General features: G+C 46.5%; 2 protein-coding genes across 2 annotated transcripts in view; one reads left to right on the forward strand and one right to left on the reverse strand.

Moving 5' to 3' along the window:
• Positions 1-79: 79 nt before the first annotated feature.
• Positions 80-6328, forward strand: CUNH17orf75 (chromosome unknown C17orf75 homolog). The gene is made up of 10 exons (XM_051797693.1): positions 80-280; positions 516-584; positions 1158-1283; positions 1699-1839; positions 2040-2097; positions 2775-2894; positions 3513-3577; positions 3698-3834; positions 4341-4444; positions 4987-6328. Exons 1-10 carry the CDS (start codon positions 153-155, stop codon positions 5194-5196), a joined length of 1158 nt encoding a protein of 385 aa, XP_051653653.1. The 5' UTR covers positions 80-152; the 3' UTR covers positions 5197-6328.
• Positions 6329-7325: 997 nt separating this feature from the next.
• The window catches only part of RHBDL3 (rhomboid like 3), a 64189-nt gene continuing 49577 nt past the window's right edge, over positions 7326-21937 (reverse strand). Inside the window, exons 7-9 of the mRNA XM_051797599.1 lie at positions 21237-21337; positions 13427-13487; positions 7326-12738 (exon numbers count right to left, since the gene is read on the reverse strand). Of these exons, the coding sequence (XP_051653559.1) occupies positions 12467-12738; positions 13427-13487; positions 21237-21337 (434 nt within the window). The 3' untranslated portion in view covers positions 7326-12466. The remainder of the gene's footprint in view (positions 12739-13426; positions 13488-21236; positions 21338-21937) is intronic.

Genomic DNA, 21937 nt, shown 5'->3' on the forward strand with positions numbered 1-21937 from the left:
TCGGCCCGTGGCTCCTCCAGCGGCCCCGAACGCTCCTCCCAGCGCCGGGCCCGGGGCGGGCCCAGCGGGGCGGGTTCACCGCGCACCCACCGCGCCTCGGCGGCTCCGGGGCGGCTCCGCGGGGACAGGCGGGGCTCGGGGCTCGGGCCGCGATGCTGCCGGCGCTGCCGGACGGCGATGAGCGGGAGCTGGAGAGCAGCGAGGAGGGCGGCGGCGCGGGCGAGGAGCGGCGGCCGGAGCGGCACGGCAGCACCTACCACGGCCTCTACGGCTACCGCAGGTGAGGCGGCGGGTCCCCGTGGGGAGGCCGCCCCAGGCCTCGGCTGTTCCCAGCTCCCTGAATCCCCTGTGTTTTTTCCCCTCTTCCCTCTCCCGGATGAGATTCTTTCCCTCCCATAATGCACCGATTCCGTGCTGCTGCTTTGACTCGCCCTCGGGCCGTACCTTTCCCTATCGCGGTCCCTGTTCCGTGTCACGGGTGTAAAAATCAATCCTGGGAATCCCTTGGCTTTCAGGTCCGCGCAGGGAGCGGCCGGCGGGGATGGCGGGGCCGGGGCACACACCCCCTCCACCGAGGACTTCAGGTAAAGCCGACCTGCAGAATCACCTGCAACACGCTTTGAAGTCTCTGCCGAATTGCTGTCAGGTCATTGTTAGGTCCATTGCAGTGCTTTCAAAGCTCAAACCCCTGTGAAAGCAGACTGGAGTCCCCTGAGTGCTTCTTCTGGAATACCTGAGGAATGAACACAACTGCATAGCTCAAATAGTGTATTAAACATAAGTTACCATCTCTGAGTTTGAACTCTCTTTTCTTTGCTACTTCATATTTCTGTATTGACTTAGGTCTTTGTATAGGTAACAGATAACAAAAATTTATTCATTTTCAGTGGACATGTTTCCATAAGCTCTGTATCACAACTAGGAAAACATGGGAAGAAAGAGCTGCTGGGAAGGTCAGCATGAGCTGACACCATAACTCCAGAGTGCTGGGGAGGGGACAAATCACTGACTGCTCCTGATGGGCCACAAGTCAGAGACCTGTCAGCTGTCACCAGAGAGAGATCACAGGGGTCCCCCTGCTAGAGGCAGGTTCTGTACTTGGTGAAACAAAACGGTAACATTTGACTTTTGCTAACAATTTCTTCTTGTTTGTAAAGCCTCACCTTGCTGGACACGAACTTACCAGCTGAAGCGGAGACAGAACTGCGCGGTTTTATCGCCAAGCGCCTCACTAAGGGAGCCCTGTTTGAAGGGATGGGCAGTGTAGCCTCGGTGGGGCTCAGGTAAAATATTTAAGATTATTTGTGGATGAGAAGCTGTAGGGAACATTGGCAGCACTGCACATCTTGCCTGTCTGCTGCTGCTCTTTGGTCTAATCCTGGTTCCATGTTCTCAGTTTACTGCTGCTGTTAATAACAGCCTTACACAAAGGCACTTTCCTTTTTTATGTAGCTTCGAGAAATATATGGCAGTAAATAATTTAAAACAGTCCATGTGTTTATGATTATTTCCTTTTAAACTACTCTAATCACACCACAGAGGAAAAAAGAAGGTCTAAGAGCTTTATATACGACCATAGGAGCCACCAGTGCTAGTGGGTGAAAATTCTCTCAGAAATCATGTATGTCTGCTTTTTGCACCTATTTATTGTGATGTATCTGGAACAAAATAATTTTTTTCTTTTTTTTTTTTTCACAGCATACCAGAAAGCAAAGTTGGTTGTTACTACTGTCGTTTCCAACAAGAAAATCTTCTAGAAATGGGGACACTGGAATCGGACACCAATGCTCCAGAATATGTGGTCTGTTTCTTAGGTGGCTCAGAGAAAGGTCTGGAACTATATCCTTACCTCTGACTTCCTTTACATGGTGTGGAGAGGGAGATGATGTAAAAATTATCCTGTCGTTTTGTCTGTTTCTACCTGAAATCAGCTCGTTTGTGCACACCTTCCAGTAACTGAAAATGTCAGTGACAGCCATACACTGAAAGGGAAAAATGCAGGTCTTAACTGATGCACCTTATTTTCCTTAAGAAGATACTTTCAGACTTGAGCTGGACAAATACATTCAAAGTCTGAAGATAAACCTTGATTTGGAGGTAAGGCCTAACTCTTTCTTTAAGTGGTGAAAATGAGTATTTACCCAAATTAATTGCTAAGACAATCGGGAAGATTTAGTCTATAGAGCCAAAATAGGTGTTTTAAGTAGCAGTAAAACACTGTGAGAGATACTTGATTCACTGTAGTGACAATGAATGTCTAAAGTCCTCTCAACCACACAAGTCAAAAGGAAGAAAAAAGAGAAAGGAGAGATATTTTTTGTGCTAGTCATGAATCTCTTAAAGGTTACTTACAGTTAGATTTGGAGAGAAGAATGACTAATAAAAGATAATGGTCTACAAGGAAATCATTGATGTCCACCTCGATTCTTACCCCTTCTGAATGTTAAGGAAGGATTTTTTGTGGGTTTCTCGTCACATTTTTCTAGTGGAAACTCTTCCTCTTAAGTCTCTTTGTCATCCAGTCTGCTGTTGCATGGTCTTTGCTCAATATATACCATAATATTTCAGTTCTGGCTGTTCCTTAAAATGCAAAGCCTTTCATTGCTGATAAAGTCCGGCTTTAAATGTCAAACTCATTATTTTAGTTCTCTGTGGTTTAGGATTAAGAAGGCTCTGACATCCAAATATCTTAGGTTGAGTAGATTATTAATAGGCTTCTATTTGTGTAGAAATCTAATTTGTAGTTAAAGCTTTAACGTTTCAACCTGTCACAGCAAAAGAACTTGGAGAGCTGTGTGAGCCCCTACTTGAGGAGCTGGTTTGAGGATGCCATCTGCCCCATCCAGAGGGTGGTGCAGCTCTTCCAGGACAAACTGGCCTCTCTGTTACATGCTGTAAGTGTATTTAAAACTGGGTAACTAAAAAACCTTCAGAAGGCACCTCAGTGACTCCAACATAGTTAAAATGTTTCCAGCATTTGCTTTCCCAGCAGGAGGAAATGAAGAGCAGCTTTTTTCTTCTTTTTTTTTTTTTTCCCCTTTTAATTCAGCACAAGTACCTTTTCCCTCCTTTATTGCTAAGGAAACACATAACAATTTCTTCCATTAATTATTATAGTTAACTCATGTAAAATTACCTAACAGTGCCCACGTTGAAATTAGAATAAGAAAATTAGAAATAGCCTGAGCAGGCTGTCCCTGGTATAATTCCCCTGAACAAAAAGGGGTGTTATATTGTGTATGTGCCTCCTGTAATTCACTGGAAACAGAAAAGAAACTAATCCTAGCTCTAATCCCTGAGATTGAGGAGGCTTTGGATGGAATAGCTAACAGAGTGTAACTGCTGAATTTCTTCTGAGTGCAAAACCTGCTGCAATAACTAGAACATGGAGTACTGCCTTGAAAAGAACAATTTTTAAAGTACCACATTATGTATTTATTGCTCATAACTGCAATATAGCAACAGCAGTAATAGCAACGTTGCATCCAGCTTTTTTCTTTGTTTGTGTTCAGGCTTTGAGTTATACTCCTGTAGAAGTGAAAAATGCAGATGAAAGAACAGAAAAGGACATCAGCAGGTAAAGATACTTTGGGACCAAGGAACCTGTGAGTAACTTGGCTTCTGTGTGTGACAGCCTCCTCCCTGCTGTCCAGGAGCTGTAAAGAATCAAGCAGTTCACAAGAGCTCTCTGTGCCAGGTTCCTGGCAGCTGCCAGCCTGCAAGGACTGGTCCAGGAAGGCACAATGACCTCCCTGTGCATTGCCATGACCGAGGAACAGCACAAGTCCCTGGTTATAGACTGCAGTGCAGCTCAGCCCCAGTTACACAATGCAGGTGAGATCACAGCTGGGAATGCTTCGTGTGCCTCCCTGGGATCCTGCAGCTGCTGGGCATGGCAGAGGCTGTTGAGGATATTCAGAAACTTGTAGGCTCCTGCCCAGAAAGTTGGGATTCTGGCTGGAAACTACAACACCTGTCCTAGGAAGTACCAGGGTGGTTTGTTACCCCAGACACTGGAACTCTGGGTTGAAAATGCTTGATAATAACACCCATCATTCATCCCTATGAAAATACAATTCAGGGAATCTGCAAAACTTATTATTCCTGTTGTGATTTTAACAAATGCTGTGAAAAAGGGATTCAACAATCAGAGTGTCATGTAATCACTGTAGCTGTGTTAGCTTTTCTCTTCCACATATACTGTTTTTCCTTAAAACTTATTTCCTGGCCCAGGTATACGACTATCAGTTGTTACATGAGAGGGATTAAACCAGGTGAATGCAGCTGTATATTTCTGTGGAGCTCATTTACTCTTCTCCATGTTCCTGAACATGTAACAGGGAGCAACAGATTCTGTGAGGACTGGATGCAGGCTTTTGTGAACGGTGCAGAAGGTGGCAATCCATTTCTCTTCCGGCAGATTTTGGAAAACTTCAAACTGAAGGTACATGTTCATATATGTTAAAGACTTGAAGAAGACATGGGGGTTGCTGAGGGAGCAAATACTCTTCTTGCAGCAAAAAAAAGTTGCAGGTTATTTACAGTGTCTGTATGTCATTAACTGAGTAACCCTGAGGTTTAATTTGAGGCCTGGCTTACTGCAGTTGACCCCTATAAAGCAGTAGGGAAGTTTCCTCAGTGAATGTTCCAAAGGTGTTTTCTCATCTAAAATAAAACCCACCTTTTCTTTTTTTCTCCTTTCTTTAAATCCTGTTAATCTGAGCTGTGCACACACAGTATGGTGTAACTGGTGACACGGGTTCAGTAGTTAACACTTCTTAGGTGAGCTGCCAAGTTGTGTCCACAGTAACAGTGGTTATATACATCAGGGACAGTATTCCATGCTTACATTACTCTTGAGTAGTAACACAAAATTGCTATTGGAAATGCTTTTGCTTCTCCTGCTATTCATCCTTCATTTCCCACATGGTCATGTGTTTTCTTTCCACACAGAAGGATAAGAATATGCTCTGCTTGCTCTTTTAGGCCATCCAGGACATTAACAACCTGAAGAGGTTTATCCGCCAGGCTGAGATGAACCACTATGCCCTGTTCAAGTGCTACCTGTTCCTGAAGAACTGTGGCAGTGGAGACATCCTCCTGAAGATTGTCAAAGTGGAGCATGCAGAGATGCCAGAAGCCAGGAATGTAGTGACCGTCCTCGAGGAATTCATGAGAGAAACAGCGGTGGCTTAAAATTACCTTACGTATAAATCATTCATTTCTTCTGTGAAGCTATTGCAGAATTTTTAATTTATATTTAAAAGTATTACCCAAGTCAAACTTAAGTTGCAGCTTCACCTGCCTTTTGTCTTTTTCAGATGAAACTTTTTAATGTGTAAATATCAGATCATACAAACTCCGGCATAGTTTTTAGTGCTTACCAGATTGTCCAACTGACTTGCTCCTCTTGTGAGGAAATCATGATGTTTGTTTTTTACAGTCACTACATGAAAGAAAACCCAAACCCAAATCCCTTACCTGGCAAGCATTTCAGTGTTTTTAATATTTTAAATGTCTTCAAAATTATCATGTGTAATCATTAGGATCTGGCTACTTTGTTTTAATAAAGGAGCACAAACATCTGGATAGATTATAGTAAATGAATTAATCAGATTATATAAGAGAACATAGGTAACAAGTCTGTAGCTACTTTGTGCATTCTGCTTTCAAACTGACTATTCTGTCTCTGGATAAACAAGTCATTAAATGGTATGAGACAGAGCTGCCTAAAGACTGAACAGTTTCAGTGACACAGGACAGGCATCTGAAGTTCCCAAGCTATTTGATGAATCCCTTCTTTCTTAGTTTGTGGTGTGATCAGCACCTTTGTATGTTCTTAGTACCCATTTTGCTAACTGTAAATCATCATATGTTTTTTAATTAGGAAGAATTAAATCTGAAAATTTTATAGATTAAATATTAACTTTAAATTAGATGAAACTTCTTCAGAATTGAAGTAAATTAAGTTCCCAGGTTCAGACTTTAAAATATTTTGTTGTATTTCAGCAATGAATTCTTTCCCACGTCATAGGACAGGTGGGCAGCAGAATACCTGAAGGAAATCTTTGGCTACAGCTGGAATCCAAACTCACAAGGTCTCTGAGAGACCTCCTAAATGAGAATGATTTCTGCAAACCTGATAACAGCAAAACTCCTGTGGTTTCCCTTTGCAGCAGAAGGTGTTGGGAGAAGTCTCCCTGAAACAGTGACTGTGATGAACATGGTTCAGTGTGACTGTTGTGCCTCTGCTCTGTACTGTGATGACAGAAGTTTGGTGCTTTCCTGTGACACCACTGTGTGAAATAAAGTTTACAATAAACTCAAATCCTTAGTAGTGTGCCTGTAAATTGCAAATGAGTGTTGTCCTTGATGTCTTCTGTGTAAAACCCGTTATCACACAATGCAGAGGAGCTGCAAGTGTCATTCACAGCTCAGTGCTCAAAAGATAAGTGGGATGTGAAGAACAGGTAGCAAGAAAAATGACAGGTGCTCGTAGGCAGTGAGACTTCTTGTGTTACCTGAAAAACACCAACAAAACCCACCTCACCTTCTTGCTGGAAGTCCTCAGGTAATGAACAGAGAGATTGAAGTGTCTCCAGAGAGCTGCCAGGAAGAGCTGAGTCCCACACATAGCAGCAGTGATCTCCTCCCTTAGGAATAATACATCTAACAGGAGCTGCTGCTGGTCACATCTTCATCCCTGGAAGTTACACTTTAACCCACAAAATCCCAACAACAACATAAAATATTTTTCAAAATAAGCCTCCTGCTTTCACATTGGAACTTTCTGGATATGTTGTTTCCACTGTCGGTTCAAGAGACCAGAATGTGTTGGCTCTCAGATTTAAAGACACTCAATAGAGACTGATGTTAAAAGGGCACAACCCTCCTCCCCAATAACAACATTTAAACAGTTTCATGTTCTTGGTTGTCACCTTCCCTGCAGTGCTGAGGTCACTGCTGCACTGCAGTGGCAGCTGCCAAAACCTGGGACAAGACCTGAATTTCCATGCAAGTCCCAAGCTGGTTCTGCATCCTCATTATGTCCCAAAAGAAGTGAAGCTGCACTTTACTCTCCCCTTTATCTCCTAGACAGACATAAAAACGAGTTACCAATGTCATAGTTAGAAGATTCCATTGCAGAGCTCCAAACCAATTGCTTTTTTGTTAAATAATGTGTTAACTACAGACAAACTGACAAAACCGTCCTTGTAAGTTTTTTCTTGGTTGTTTTTTGGCACGTGATACAGAACAACTTAATTTTATTAAAAAAGAAAAGAAAAACGAAAGAGAAAACAAATAAACAAAAAAAACCACCAAAAAAAAAATTTAATGGATTCTGCACCCAAATAATATTGTTACAACAAAAATATACAGAATGTACACAATACAAAAATATTTGGAGACGTACCATAGCATCTTACCTTGCAAGTATCACTTTGTTTTACTAGCCCTTCACGGGAAAGTATCATTTGTTCAGTATTTTAAGGCAGAAAATCACTTAGTTTAGTGCTTTGTGTTTAACACTCAGATGTGTTGTTAACATTAGCAGTGTAAGCAAAAGAAAAGCTGCATAAATCTGGCTTTATTTGCAAACTAAACAGACACTGTGGGGGAGTCAGGAGAGAGTCAGTGACAACGTGTCTATCAAGCTCACTGAAAATAAGGTACTTTTGCTACTTAAGTCAGGCCTAGGGAATATTTTGTGCTCCTGTTGTAAAGTACCCTGAAACATAAATTTTCTGTACTCCTACTGGCATTTCAGAAATACCTCATTAGAAAGCTTTTTCCAATTAAAAGCCAATGATTAATGGTGACATTAAAAATACATTTACCCTTAAACAAGCTTGTTTCCTGTCTTAAGTATGATTCTTTTTTTATAGAGTGCAGAATGCACTGTTTTCCTTCATAACCAGCTCTTGGCATCAGTGATTGCAGGAGGAACCTCTGAGTTCTGTCCCAGAGCACTGCAGAGCAGCCACCTCTGTGAGGAAACAGGAGAGCAGCAGCATTCAGAGGTGCTGGCCTGGCTGCTCCAGGGCCCAGCTTGGCCCCAGAGGTGGCTGGTGTTGAAGTGCACCCACATTCTCCAGTTCCACTTTGGGTAAAGCCAGAGGATGGGGTTTCCAAAGTAATTGAGCTGAGCTGGAATCTGTGTAAACAGACTTTGAGCTCTTTACTCACTGAAGAATGTGTGAAAGTCCTGCCCACGGGAGATGCTGGGAGATGAAATATTGGCACAGAGCAGTAGCTGCCTCGAGGTCAGCACAGAGTCAGGTTAGTGCCAGCTGTAAAGTGTCAGGTTCATCCTTCCTAGCCCAGCTCAAACTGAAATGGTCTGATCTGATCTGAAACACATAGGCAGTGTAATCCATCAGAAGGAGCAAGGTCTTGGGATGCAGAATCCCCAAGCTTTATTTCTAGTAACAATTTCTTCAGCCTCCCCCTTCCCTGTTGATAACATACTTCCCACTGCCAAAGGAGCAAGTAGTGAAAAATCACAATATGCCATGTAAGTGCTAAGATTCCTCCTCGACTGATGGGGGAACAGTGACACAAGATGTTGTCTTAAAAACTCAGCAAACGTAAATTCATCAGCATATGTACAACTGCTACACCTCACTCAGAGACTGTTTCTGGTAACCTCCCTCCTCTCCCGTCACTGCACTACAACTCTCTCCCTCCTCCTTCCTGTGTTATCACCCTGTGCAAAATTAATCTTTACCTGTGGGAATAAAAGGTGCCATTTGGACTTTGATCTACCTGGTTCTCCTCCTTCCTCCTCCTGCTCCCCACGGCTGCCTGAGCCCCTTCTCCCGCCTGTCCTGGGGAAGGCAGGAGCCGGGTCCCGTCCTAGGGAAGGCAGGAGCTGGCTCCCGTCCTGGGGAAGAGGCAGGAGCCGGATCCCGTCCTAGGGAAGGCAGGAGCTGGCTCCCGTCCTGCCTCCGCGCTGCCGCCAGGTGTCCCTGGAAGCTCCACATCCCGCACTCCCGGCTCCCGGGTACCGCACTGCTCCTGCCCCATCCCGCTGGACCTGCAATGTGCTCTCTGCAAGGGAATCCCTGCACAGAAATGGCTGATTTTTTTTTAGGTGTTGTGTCCTCACTCAGGGACGCAGCACAAAATAACTCCCTCTCAGGTGCCCTGTTCAAACCTGTCCGTGGGTGACACTCCTGCTCTGGCACTGCACAGCCGGGAGGGTCAATAAAGTCACATTTTATGTGACTGATGTAAAATCCTGGCAGCAGCTGAAATAAAACCACAGGAATCACCAAAAACAGTCCCTCGGAGGACACTCCTTCAGGAACACGTTGCTGACTGGGAGAAGTTGGAACCACAAATGAGCAGGATGGGGAATATTCCGGCTCTGACACAAGCCAGCAGCTCCAAGGACATCTGGAGGTAACAGGAAAGCCTGGCTGCTCTCAGCTCTGTGGTGCTGCAGCACTGTGGCACTCCAGGGTGTGTGAGAAAACAACATAACCAGAACTCACAGTACTCTGTAGAAACATTACAAGTTTTCATACTGTAATTTTAGTGATTAAAAGAAATAATTACAAAAGCTTAAGCACTTGGTGCTGCTCCTGACTCCGTGGGCTGATCGATTCCCAGCAGACAACCTGCTCCATGTATGGGGGGAGATTTCAGCTCTGATGAGCAGGAATGTGAGAGGGTTTCATTGCTTCACTCCCAATAAATCTAGTACTGCTTTAAAGTCTGGCCTTTCTGGTCCCCAGGGCTGTTTGTAGACTTGCTCAGGCAGGGAATGGGGAGACAGAATGGAAGTCAGGAAGATGAACAACAGTTTAAAAGAACAAGTCATAGGCTCAACCTCAGAGCTGTTTTCAACCAGTTCATGTAGACTCCATTAATCTATGGATAAAGGACCAGAGAGGGGGGTCTGCATTACTCTGTTCAGCTCCTTCCCACTCCTGAGCAGACCAAAGGCATGTTGGCCATGCTCAGGCTGATGAAGAAACCGGTGGCTCTTGAATCTGCATCTTGCTCCTTCACTCCAGAGCACACGTTGGCAGGCACAGAAACCCTCACTGGGGAGAATCTGATGGGCATTAAGTAGCTTTCAGCTGAGAAACCAAAAATAAAAGCCAATTGGTGCATATTGTACTCTGGTAAATTACAGGCAAAATAGCTTGGAGTGGCTTTTTTTGCAATTGGAATTTTCTACCAACATTTTAAAAGTTTCCCTAAAACTTCAGGGGAACTCCCCATCCTGGTCACCTCTGTTTAAAGGCATCTTTGATGAGAAAGGCTTAGCAACAGGTGAGGGAAGGAATGTCCTCCTTACTTGTTAACCATGTCTCTGCCAGCACTCTCCCTGCTCTCCTGCTCCCCTGCAGCTCCACAAGGAGATGATCTCTGCTACAGCACTCCCTGGGCCAGCACCTGGAACAATCCATGGGAACTCTCGTGACTGCTTCCATCTGGATCTGAACTGCAGAGGGAACAGGGCACAGGGAACCTGAACAGAGCTCTGACCCTTCTCTCTTCCTCTTGCTCCTGGGTCTGAGGGCCCACAAGCATTGCACTGGCCATGCAGAACAACAAAGGTGCTGTCACCCTCAGAAATCCCATTTCTGTGCACAAGGGTGCCAAAATTGTTTCTTTTCAGGTAAGGCTTTTTTCACTTATTTTCTCCCCCCTCCCTTTCCCCGAGGCAACAGAAGTTTTTTTCCAGTGCATTCTGTGGGAGCAGAACGTCACCCCTCAAACCAGAGTTATTTTTCCCACAGGAGGCAAAGAAGGGGGCAGCTGAGAAGCACTTGTGAATATCCCCTCTAGAAGGATAGACCCCTACCAGCTTGTGGTATCATATGGCAGCACAGATAACACAACTGAGAGAATAAAGCCCACGACACAGAGACATTTTGCTACACAACTACCACAGTGCCTGTGAGATGTGCTGTGGAAGGCTCAGGGGGCTGTGCCTGGGCACCAGCAGGGAAAGGGAAAAAAGGAAAAGAGGAGCTTGTCTGGAGAGACTCTTCTGGCTGCTTTATCCAGACCATCCAATAGATGGGTAAAGGGGAGAGAAAAGGAGGGCACCCACATTCCTGGACTGTGGTTTGGCAGCTCTCTTAAGTGACAAGCAAGTTAAGCACCTTACAGACAGGAGTACCTGTAGGCACTGCTCGTGCCACAGATGTTCCCCTGTGGTCCCCAGGTCCCTGCAGGCAACTGTGTGGACTGTGCCACAGCCCAGTCACACTGCCTGGACCTGGCCTTGGCCAACGTTAAAGAAAAAGGCATCATTGCAACTAACTCTTGTTTGGAGCTCCTGAACATCCATTGCCTCAGGAAGAGGCACCCTCAAAATGCAGCAGTCACCTTAAAACCAGTTCTATCTGTTTGACAATGATCACTGTAGCACCATAACACCATTTTCACTTCTGTGGGAAACCAGTGCTGCACACAACCTGATTTAACTCCACTGCCTTCAGTGGGCCTGGCCCCAAATGGACTGTATGGCTGCAAAGGCTGGATAGTTCCCACCCTGGGCTGCTGTAGGTGATCCTGGTCCCACTTTTCTAGGAAGAACCTGCTGGAAGAGTTGAGATCCTTGCTAGGAGCTCACTGCAAGGCCAGGTGTTAGGTCAGCGTGGCCAGAAATACAGTGAGAAAAAAACAGCACCTGATTGTCCTCTGATAAACCCACAAATGAACATTTGCCCTCCTTTTCTTCATCCCTCAAAAAAGAAACCCCAGCCACACCCTCTTGCCACAGTAGGCTGGGGAGGGGGGGACTAATTAATTAAAATCAGGTGAAACATGCACAGTAGAAGTCACCTCTGCCTGGGTGTCCACAACACTCTAAAGATTCCCAATGTTTATAGTGCAATTTCATTTGACCTGTGGTTGAAGCCCAGTCTCCATCACTTTGTGTGAGCAAGTTCTGCTGATTCCTTTGAAAGTTGTGCAAGACAAGTTTCACCACAGGCTAAAATACCTTCAGAACCATTCAAGTAATTAGACAGTGGCACTGGTATGGCTGAACAGTCAGATGTGTCCATAGAGACCAGACTCAAGCTGCCCTGTGAGTACCATGTGAGTCTCTAATTAGTAAATGTCTGCTCTTTTTCCCTTTTAGTGTCCAGTAACAGTGAGGAGATTCACTCTGCAATTGGCCCTAATTCCAGCACTGACCTGGAAAATACAGATATCTCCTACAGAACGTTGATGTGTGCCAGCAGTCCAGGCAGTGAGTGCCCAGGGGCAGGGCACAAACCACAGGGCACGGCCAGCCAGGACTGCAGAACCTGCTGGGTTTGTGGACAAACTGATCAGCCCCTTCTTTCATGAGATCCTTAAGCATCTCCTCCAGCACACGCTTGTGTTGAGAAGAATCATCCTCCCCTAAGTTAAACACAAAAATAGATCCTCCATCTCCATTCATGCCACACAGCTGACAGATGATTTCCGCTCTCCAGTTCTCTGTCCCGTGGTTTCAGGGAGGGGGAGGTAGCTTTAGATCCAGCAGGCTGTAGGCAAAAATGTTCCAGAAGATGGCAAACAAGACAAAAATGACATAAATAGAAAGGAAGATCCACCATAAAGTCTGATCTTGGAGTCTCTGCTCATAGTTCCTCAGGATGACGACTCCCAGGGTGATTCCCACCATGACCCCTCCCAGGTGGGCCATGAAGCTGGGGTGGGGGCACGGCGGGTACGCCGAGGGGTGGAACCGCAGCCACACGGCTCTGCCGAATTCAAAGCTCACTGGAACAAGGAAGGAAAGATAAATTAATTGTCTGTCCCTTCTTGAGTCCATCTGGCAGGCAGCACTGAGTCCCCAGAGAGACAGAGAGGGAGAAATTGCGTGGCATGGTGAGCTCAGGGAAGCTGGGAAGCCTGAGCTGTGTCAGGACTGTGGTGCACAGACACGGGGTCTCCCCAGTGCTTGGTAAGTGGGAGTGTAGACAGGTGGGGGAATATTCACCTCCCAAAACTTATACCAAAACCATAAAAAAAAATGAGTTGGAATTTGAAGACAGCTGCCTGTGATGAACACATGGCTTAGTTTGTTGTGCCACCCTGGGGATATGGCCAGAAGATAATTCATTAGTGTGTGGATAATGCTGCTGCCACCCCAGATAGGAAGAGCCCCAGGAAACCCAAGTATTCTCATTACAAAAGCATTGCTTGTTTTAGGAATCCCAGGAGAAGGTGTTTAAGTCCCACATCTCCACAAACACAAGCTGGCTGATGACAAACCCTCGTTCACAAACCATGGTGTTGAAAGCCAAAATCTGCAGTTGGGAGCAATGTGGTTTGTGCTGCCAGAGGGTCCAGCTGCAAGTTCCTACCAAAACTGCTGCAAAGTCAAACTCCCTGAATCAGCATGAGCTGTTATGACAAGGACTAGCAAAGCAGGAGTCCTGCATGCCAAGGCCTGGGTGATACTCACTACAGATCAAGGCGACAGCCATGCGCAGCAGCTTGAACTGGCACTTCATCCCGGACCAGTTCTGGAAGAGAGACAAGGAAAACAAAGTGGTGCTGCATCCAAACCTGGCTGTTACACTCGGATCTATTCTCTCCACCCACCACTCCACACACAGATCTGTCAGTCCCAGAGGCCATGGCCATAAAGGATATTTGAAATTCTGCAGCTCAGACCTTTAGCTGAGCATACAGAAATAATAAAGACCTCAGTAAAAGCATATCAAGTAAACACTGCCGTAAGAAAGCCTGGATTCAGCCTCCTCTCTCTTCAGACTTGGTCATTAATCAATATAGTAGAAGAAGAATCTCTGAATGAGAATGTGATGGTTTCAGTCTAGGCCTTCCTGGAAACCAGCTTGTAACCAGGAAGGAACTGGGAAGGTGACCAAGGAAGTATTCCATGCTATTCCTTTACGTAACCTAGGGTATAAATAAGGCTTTGATAAGAGAGTTCGCTCTCTTCCTTTCCGGCGAGGTTCGAGAACGGCGGGTCCCTGTTTTGGTCTGGTTTATCTGGAGCCGAGGCCTACAGTGACTACCGTTATCTGCCACGCGTGAGGGGAGAGCCTTGGGCCGTGTCTAGCCATCCTGCCTGTTCGAAGGGAAGTGGTGAGATTTTTGCTAGCTTGCCTTCGGTCGGCTGGTTGGCTTGTTCGGTCCTTGCCCCTTTTTGTCCTTCTCCCTTCCCCTTCCCCCCCCCCCCCCCCCCCCCCCCCTTCTGTGTGTGGTATTCTCCTTTTGTGTATCTGTCTCATATGTAATATATATATATATATATATATTTGCTATAGCTTTGGCTGCTTGGTTTTTTTTTTTTTTTCCCTTTTCCCTCTCTGGGAGGCGGGTCCTTGTTGTCGAGTTTCGGGGACTTGGCGGGAAGCCAGCTCGAAACTTGCACAACATTTTTGGTGTCAGAAGTGGGATATTTTGGTTAAGTTTGGCTTGTTTTGATAAACGTTTTTCCAGGAAGACAGCCAAGCTCGGTGTTGTTTTGCAAAACCAATCTATTGTTTTGGGAACAGGTCTGGGAACACTGCCAGAGTCTGGGAAAGCAGCCAAGGAAACTTTGTTTATATAAACAAAGGTTTGTTTTGGGATCAAGAAGAAATAATAACAAAAAACAATGGCTATTTCATTAATTTGTCTTATAATTCTAGCCACCTTTACACCTGTGTTAGGCTACCGTATAGGGAGACGTCCAGACCTTGAGGATGGATGGAACGAGTTGCTTCCATCCTTTAATTTTGACATCGAAGGTTTGGTAAAGGAAATCCCCATGGTTAAAATCGGCTCTAATTACTATATAAATCTTATTGCAACAGTACTGTCATTGATAAAGGTACTGGAAGTGCTACTTAAACTTGGAAGAATGGGGTTCCGTTGCCTTCCCTCTTGTAGGAAAGATCACACCTCAAAGGGACTCGCTGGAACTTTGGAAAGGGCTGCAGACAGGCCAGTCCCCGGGTGGCATGGAGCTTGGGAAGATTTCGGTAGATTAGTAGGACATGTGTCACCCCCCATTAATTGGGAGTTCACACCAGAACAAATGTTTGATTCTGGTGAGATGACCCACTGTTTGGCAGAAGGGTGTTTTTCCTACAAAGATCCGAATATGCAATTCTCCGCTTTGTGCTGGGGCCTGGCTAATGCTTATCGAGCTGCCATAGACCACCTTCAAAGGGTTAAGGTCGACACAGAAACCCAAACCACGCCACTTGAAACCAGTGATGTCCCTATTAGGTCCACAGAAGTTGGGGTCCAAACACAACTTGAAGTCAATGCCATTTCTACTAAGCCCACTAGAACTGGGACTCAAGCTAAGAACCGGAAGGTCATCATTGCCCCTGTGAAGAAGAAGAAGACGTGGGTAAGAGAGATCAAGGAACTTACAGACTCATCTCCCCAACCAGAACGCACAGAAGAAAGAGAAGAAGAAGAAGAAGAAGAAGGAACAGAAGAACCTATCCAATTCACTCAAGATGTAGTGGACGAAGGAGCGGCAGCAATGGGAGAAGGAGCAACAGCAAGTGATGAAGGCGCGACTGCGAGAGAGGAAGTAGTGGTTGTGACTGAGGAAGGAGCGATTGGAAGAGAAGAAGCAGGTACCAGAGAGGAAGAAACGGTTACACGGGAAGGAGCACGTCCAAGAGAACTAGGGGCACGCCCAAAGGAATACAGAACAGCATCAAGAGAAAAGAAAGCAACAGTACAAACGGCCGGTGGTATATTGTCGCTTGATGATTTATATCCTGACTACACATTCAGTGTTACAAAAGACGCAAAGAAGGAGCCAAAGCATCCCCCTCAATTGGAGGGGGAATTATCCCTACCCCTCCAGACCCAACCTTCTCTTGGAGGTGTGAATGATTGGAGGAAGAGGCCCTTATCTCACCACGTGAAAGATTACTCACTACCTCCACCCGCTGGGTATCGCGAACGACGCAGGAGTCCATCCCCACAGCGTGAATGGCATAGAAGTCCATCTCCACGGTGTGAACGACGCAGAAGTCCATCTCCGTGGCGCGAACGGCGTAGGAGTCCATCCCCACGGCATGAACGACGTAGAAGTCCATCTCCGCGGCGTGAACGGCGTAGGAGTCCATCCCCACGGTATGAACGGCATAGGAAACCATCTCCGCGGCGTGAACAATATAGAAGCTTATCCCCACGGCATGCTCAGTCTCCACCTCCACATGAGAGATATAGGGAGGAAGTGGGAGCAGTCCCACGTAGGAGTGGAAGAGTAAAGAGAGAGGTGGAAAAGATTCTACGTGGGAGAGATGGACAAGAAATTATGCGAGAAAGCGAAATTACACAATCACTGACCACAAGAGAGCTTCGAGATTTACGGAGAGATTATATGCGCTTGCCTGGTGAAGAAGTCCTCACCTGGCTGGTGCGATGCTGGGACAAGGGAGCTGATAGTCATGTAATTGAAGGTGATGAAGCACGACAGTTGGGATCCATTGCTCGAGACCCTGTGATAGAGCAAGAAATGGGGAGGGAGAAAATGGCGTCCAGTCTTTGGCTCCGAATACTCCACGCGGTGAGAGTGAAATACCCATTTAAGGAGTCCCTGAAGAGTTCTTCAAGAAGGTGGAGGACTGCGGAAGAAGGCATCCAATACCTACGGGAATTGGCCATGCTGGAGATCATCTATTCTGATCCAGATTATTATGATATCCAAGTTCCTGAGAATGTTCCCTGCACGCAACCAATGTGGAAAAAGGTAATTCAAGGTGCCCCTAAACCATATGTTTCCTGCTTGATACCCGTATATAATCCAAAGATGGAGGAACCAAGCGTGGACACTATGTGTGCTTGGATAAGAACCATCGAGGAAAATATGGAAGACTCCTTCAATCCCCTGTACCGACGCACCTATGATAGGGAAAGAACGGAGAGAGATTATGAATATTCCAGATATGAGGACGACCTTAGAGACAGAGAGGACAGAAGGTATAGAGATTACCAAGAAAGGCCAATGGGAAGATCACGGCGGGACCGACAAAGACGACCTCGGCCTAGACCTCGATCCTGGTCTCGATCTTGCTCACGATCCCTGTCATTCACACGTCGAAGGAAAGAGAACTCTAAGCGTGGGTCACGTAACCAACTATGGGCATACCTTCGTAGTAAAGGAGAAAACATGAAGAAGTGGGATGGTGAACCCACTTCTAAGCTTGAAGCTAGAGTGAGGGAGCTGAAGCGAAAGAAGACTGACAAGAAAGTTGTCTATGTAGTAGATGGAGATTTCTTAGAAGAGAAACTGCGATCGCCGAAACACGAGAAGATGGAGGTCCACTTCGACAATGGCAAAAAGTCTAAGAAGTCAAAGTCAAACTCTGACGACGAATGCTCTGATCAAGACCAGTAGAGGGGCCCTGCCTTCTGCCAGGAGAAGGAGAGGGACCAAGAAGATAACCGGGTTTACTGGGCTGTGTGGGTCCGATGGCCTGGCACATCGGATCCTCAGAGATACCAGGCCTTGATAGATACTGGAGCCCAGTGTACTGTAATGCCTTCGGAGTATAAGAGTACCGAGACTGTTACTATTTCTGGAGTGACAGGAGGGTCTCAAGAATTGTCAGTAGTAGAGGCGGACATGAGCTTGACGGGAGACCAATGGGAAAAGCGTCCCATTGTGACGGGGCCAGAAGCCCCTTGCATCCTTGGTATGGACTACCTAAGAAGAGGATACTTCAAGGACCCGAAAGGGTACCGGTGGGCTTTTGGTGTAGCCACGGTGATTGAAGAGGGGTCCAAGCAATTGTCTGCCCTTCCTGGCCTTTCAGAAGACCCTTCCATTGTAGGATTACTACGAGTTAAAGATCAAGAAGTGCCAATAGCCACAACAACTGTACACAGACGACAGTATCGGACAAACCGAGATGCTGTGATCCCTATCCACAAAATGATCCGAAAGTTGGAGAGCCAAGGGGTGGTCAGCAGAACCCATTCACCCTTCAACAGCCCCATCTGGCCTGTGCGTAAATCCGATGGAGAGTGGAGACTGACTGTGGACTATCGTGGCTTAAATGAAGTTACGCCACCGTTGAGTGCTGCCGTGCCAGATATGTTGGAGCTCCAATATGAGTTGGAGTCCAAGACAGCAAAGTGGTACGCCACCATCGACATAGCCAACGCGTTTTTCTCCATTCCTTTAGCGGCAGAGTGCAGGCCACAGTTTGCTTTCACCTGGAGGGGCGTTCAATACACCTGGAATCGACTGCCCCAGGGGTGGAAACACAGTCCAACCATCTGCCATGGACTGATCCAGGTCACACTAGAGAAGGGTAAGGCTCCCGAACACATCCAGTACATCGATGACATCATTGTATGGGGGGATACAGCAGAAGAAGTTTTCAAAAAAGGACAGACGATCATCCAGATTCTCCTCGAGGCTGGTTTCGCTATCAAGAAGAGCAAAGTCAAGGGACCTGCCCGAGAGATCCAATTCCTAGGGGTGAAATGGCAAGATGGACGACGCCAGATACCAACAGACATAATCAACAAGATTGTAGCAATGGCTCCCCCCACAAACAAGAAAGAAACCCAAGCTTTTCTGGGAGCCATAGGCTTCTGGAGGATGCATATCCCAGAATACAGTCAGATTGTGAGCCCTCTTTACTTTGTGACCCGTAAAAAGAACAATTTCCAGTGGGGTCCTGAGCAACAACAAGCTTTCAGGCAGATCAAGCAAGAAATTGCACATGCCGTGGCTCTTGGACCAGTTAGAATGGGACCAGATGTAAAGAATGTGCTCTACTCTGCAGCTGGAGATAAAGGTCCCTCCTGGAGCCTCTGGCAAAAGGTGCCTGGCGAGACGCGAGGGCGACCACTGGGTTTCTGGAGCCGAAGCTACAGAGGTTCTGAGGCCAATTACACCCCTGTGGAAAAGGAAATCTTAGCGGCGTATGAAGGTATACGAGCAGCTTCAGAGGTAATTGGTACCGAAGCACAGCTCTTCCTGGCACCCCAGATGGGACAGAAATCACAGGAGAAATATTTAAATTCCTCCTTTCTCATTTGCACAACATTTGCAAGCAGAAAAAGAGATCAAATTTTGAGGAACTCAGAAGTATGACTGCACCATTATTATTATTCAGTGACTAAATGAAATTTCTCCCATTGAAAGCAGTCTGAGATCCCAAGATAATCAGGTCTCTTGTGAAAACCTCCCTGTTCATCACGCTGAAGAAATAATGATTTAAAAAAATACTTGTAAACTCTTCAGCCTAACTTTAATGGCACCCAGTGACTTCTCAGCCTGCTGAAGAAATATTTTGCAATATGTATTACATATATTCAAGGTTGATGTGGGATCTGTCTGTAAATCACTTCTGGGGCTGCAAAAATGCAATCTCTACAAAATAAGTAACTCATTTTCTCTCTCTCCACAGAGAAACCTAACCCAGTCAGAAAGCTCTGAGCTCATGCTGATTAATACTGTGCTGCTTCCTTCAGCTTTCATTTCCAGGTAGCTGCTTTGAATTCCTCCCCTCACTCTTTTCCTTGGGGTGACATGCTTTATTGCCTCCCCCTGTTGGTTATTTTGTGTATTTAATTCCAGTAATATTTCTTTTTACAAGCAGGAATGTTCCTATTTCCTTTCACTGTCAGGAGGCTCAGGGGAACAGAGGCTTCAAGAGACCCTCTCCAGACCAGCCCCTCCTCTCCCAGCACCCAAAGCACCTGTGCCAGGCAGTGCTTTGCCAGCAAACAGCCACAGTGTCCTTCAGCATCACATCTAGACAAGAAGTGAGCAAAGACAGAGCAGAGGGAGAAAGAAAAGCAAAAAAAACCCCTCCACCAGAACTGGAAAGGCAACAAAAGTAATTTCAGATGATAAGAGAGGCAGTGGATAATGGGGAAATATAGATGCTAAGGCTGCAATTGCTAAATAAATTTGGAGGAGGCCAATGAGCAGTGAAATCACAGACCACTTTGTGATGTTTGAAGAAGTCTGGGAAGGTAACTGCTGAAGACTTTCCACACACCTCTGGCAGAGCCTCTTCCTCTAAAGCAACCTTTGTTCCTGTGAATTGTAGTGTTAAAACCCCTGTGTCTGCATTCCCACCCTGGGAGGCAGAGGAAGCTCCCTCCTGCTTCTGTTGGCACCGTGGCAGGGAGCACAAATCATACTAAAAATAGCTGTGTCTAAGGAGGCAATTCCCCAGCAGAAACCCTGTGGTACAGGGTAGCCCCTCTCCTCCACTCCCTGCCTCTGCCAGCCCTCAAGTGTCCCAATTTGGACACCAGCCCCAGCTCATTCATGCTCTGAAAAGCTCGAAGATGGCAAAGGAGACCAGTTCTGCTCAGGAAATCACTCATTTCCCTGCTTCCAGCTGCTCCAAAGCCTGTCTGGAGCAGCACCATTGTGGGGCACAGCTGGAGCCTGCTGACTGCACTGCACACAAGCTTTAAGTACAAGGTTTTCTTTTAGGCTCGACTCCAGGACCACCACACACTCACATGTTTGCCAGCACCCATCCAACAGACCTTCTTTCTCTGCTGCAGCCAAACCATGTTATCTTCCCACTCAGAGCCAGGGGAGAAGGATTATCATCATTTTTATGGTTATTCTGCTCTGGCATTGTTGGCACAGGACAGACATGCACCCCTGTGGCACCACACACAGTCCTCTCTCAGCGAAGCCCTTTTTGCCAGTGTCAGCTGAGGAGACCCCCAGGCAGATGAGCTGGGCTCTGCCACCACCTAGGGAGGGCTGGGGTGGAGCTCCTGCTTCCAGCTTTAGAAGAATGATGCTGCTGCTGTTTACTGACCTTTGTGAAGTATTTCATTAGGTGAAACAGCCAAAAGAGGCATCACTAGATCACCCAGGGTTCAGCTCCAGGCTGGGTTTTACAAATGGAGATAAGGGACATTCTGCACACGAGTCCACTGAGCACTAAATTTCACTAGATACCCACTAAAATTACACAGCCCATGCAGACAGAAACACGTCTGCACCTTCTGCAGAGCCAGGCAGCTCCTTCTCCTCAAACACTTGGCAGCCCTTGCAAGGATAGCTGATAGCCTGGAGAACACTGGTAAGTCTTGGATTACCAGCACCTTTGGCTTCTCCTGGCGAGCTGCCAATCCTCAGGGGACCGAGCCACCAGCCCCAGTGTCACATTCCCATTGCAGGAGCACACCACTGAGACAAGACTTAACTCTGAATGACCAACAGCTGAGCCAGGCCTTATTTCCAAGCCCTTTGGGCCACCTGGCTCACTTTGGAGAGGTCAGACAGTCCTTCTGGTACTCACCATCACTATATTGGCCAAGTGAGCGGAGACAAGAGCATACACACCTCCAGAGGAGCCCACCACCGGCGCCCTCATGTCAGCCACTGACACTGCCAGGGACCCTGCAGAAAGAACAAGGGTTTGGGACAACTGCCAGCCAAAAAAACACACCCTCTCCTCCCCCACATCCCTGCTACTGCCTGGTTGTGCTAATTGCTGCAGGTCAGTAATACAGAAAGAGAAAGAGGGGGGAATCGATTGGCTTGTGGAGCCAACCCAGTCCTGTAGAACTGCCAAGACAGTGAGTGATTGATTCCTCTGCACCTACTTTAAAAGCAGCCAAGCAAGGCAGCAAAGTATCTTTAGACCTGTGCTACAAAAAGGCATTTATACCCTGACTGAAATAACAAGGAAGCAGGAGGCAGACAAATGTCTGTGTCCTGTTTCTCACCTGAAGATAAAATAGAAGGAGCTCCCATGTTGGCAAGACAAATATTTGCACGGGGAGAAGGAACTCTGGACTTGTAACTTAGCATAGGCGTCTGATCAAAGCACAGCTTGTTACTTGTAAAACTTCAGAGTAAAACCAGCTAAAAATATCCTGGATGGGGGTAGGAGACACATGACAGCAAAGTGACAGGTCAATCACATAAAGGCACCACTGGTAACAGTGCACCCAAACACAGACGCTGCTTCTCCTTATCCCAGCTGGAGGCTTGGAT

The sequence above is a fragment of the Manacus candei genome, unplaced genomic scaffold, assembly GCF_025592945.1.
Source record: "Manacus candei isolate 608988 ecotype Guabito, Panama unplaced genomic scaffold, ASM2559294v1 h1tg000047l, whole genome shotgun sequence".
NCBI classification, from domain to species: Eukaryota; Metazoa; Chordata; class Aves; order Passeriformes; family Pipridae; genus Manacus; species Manacus candei.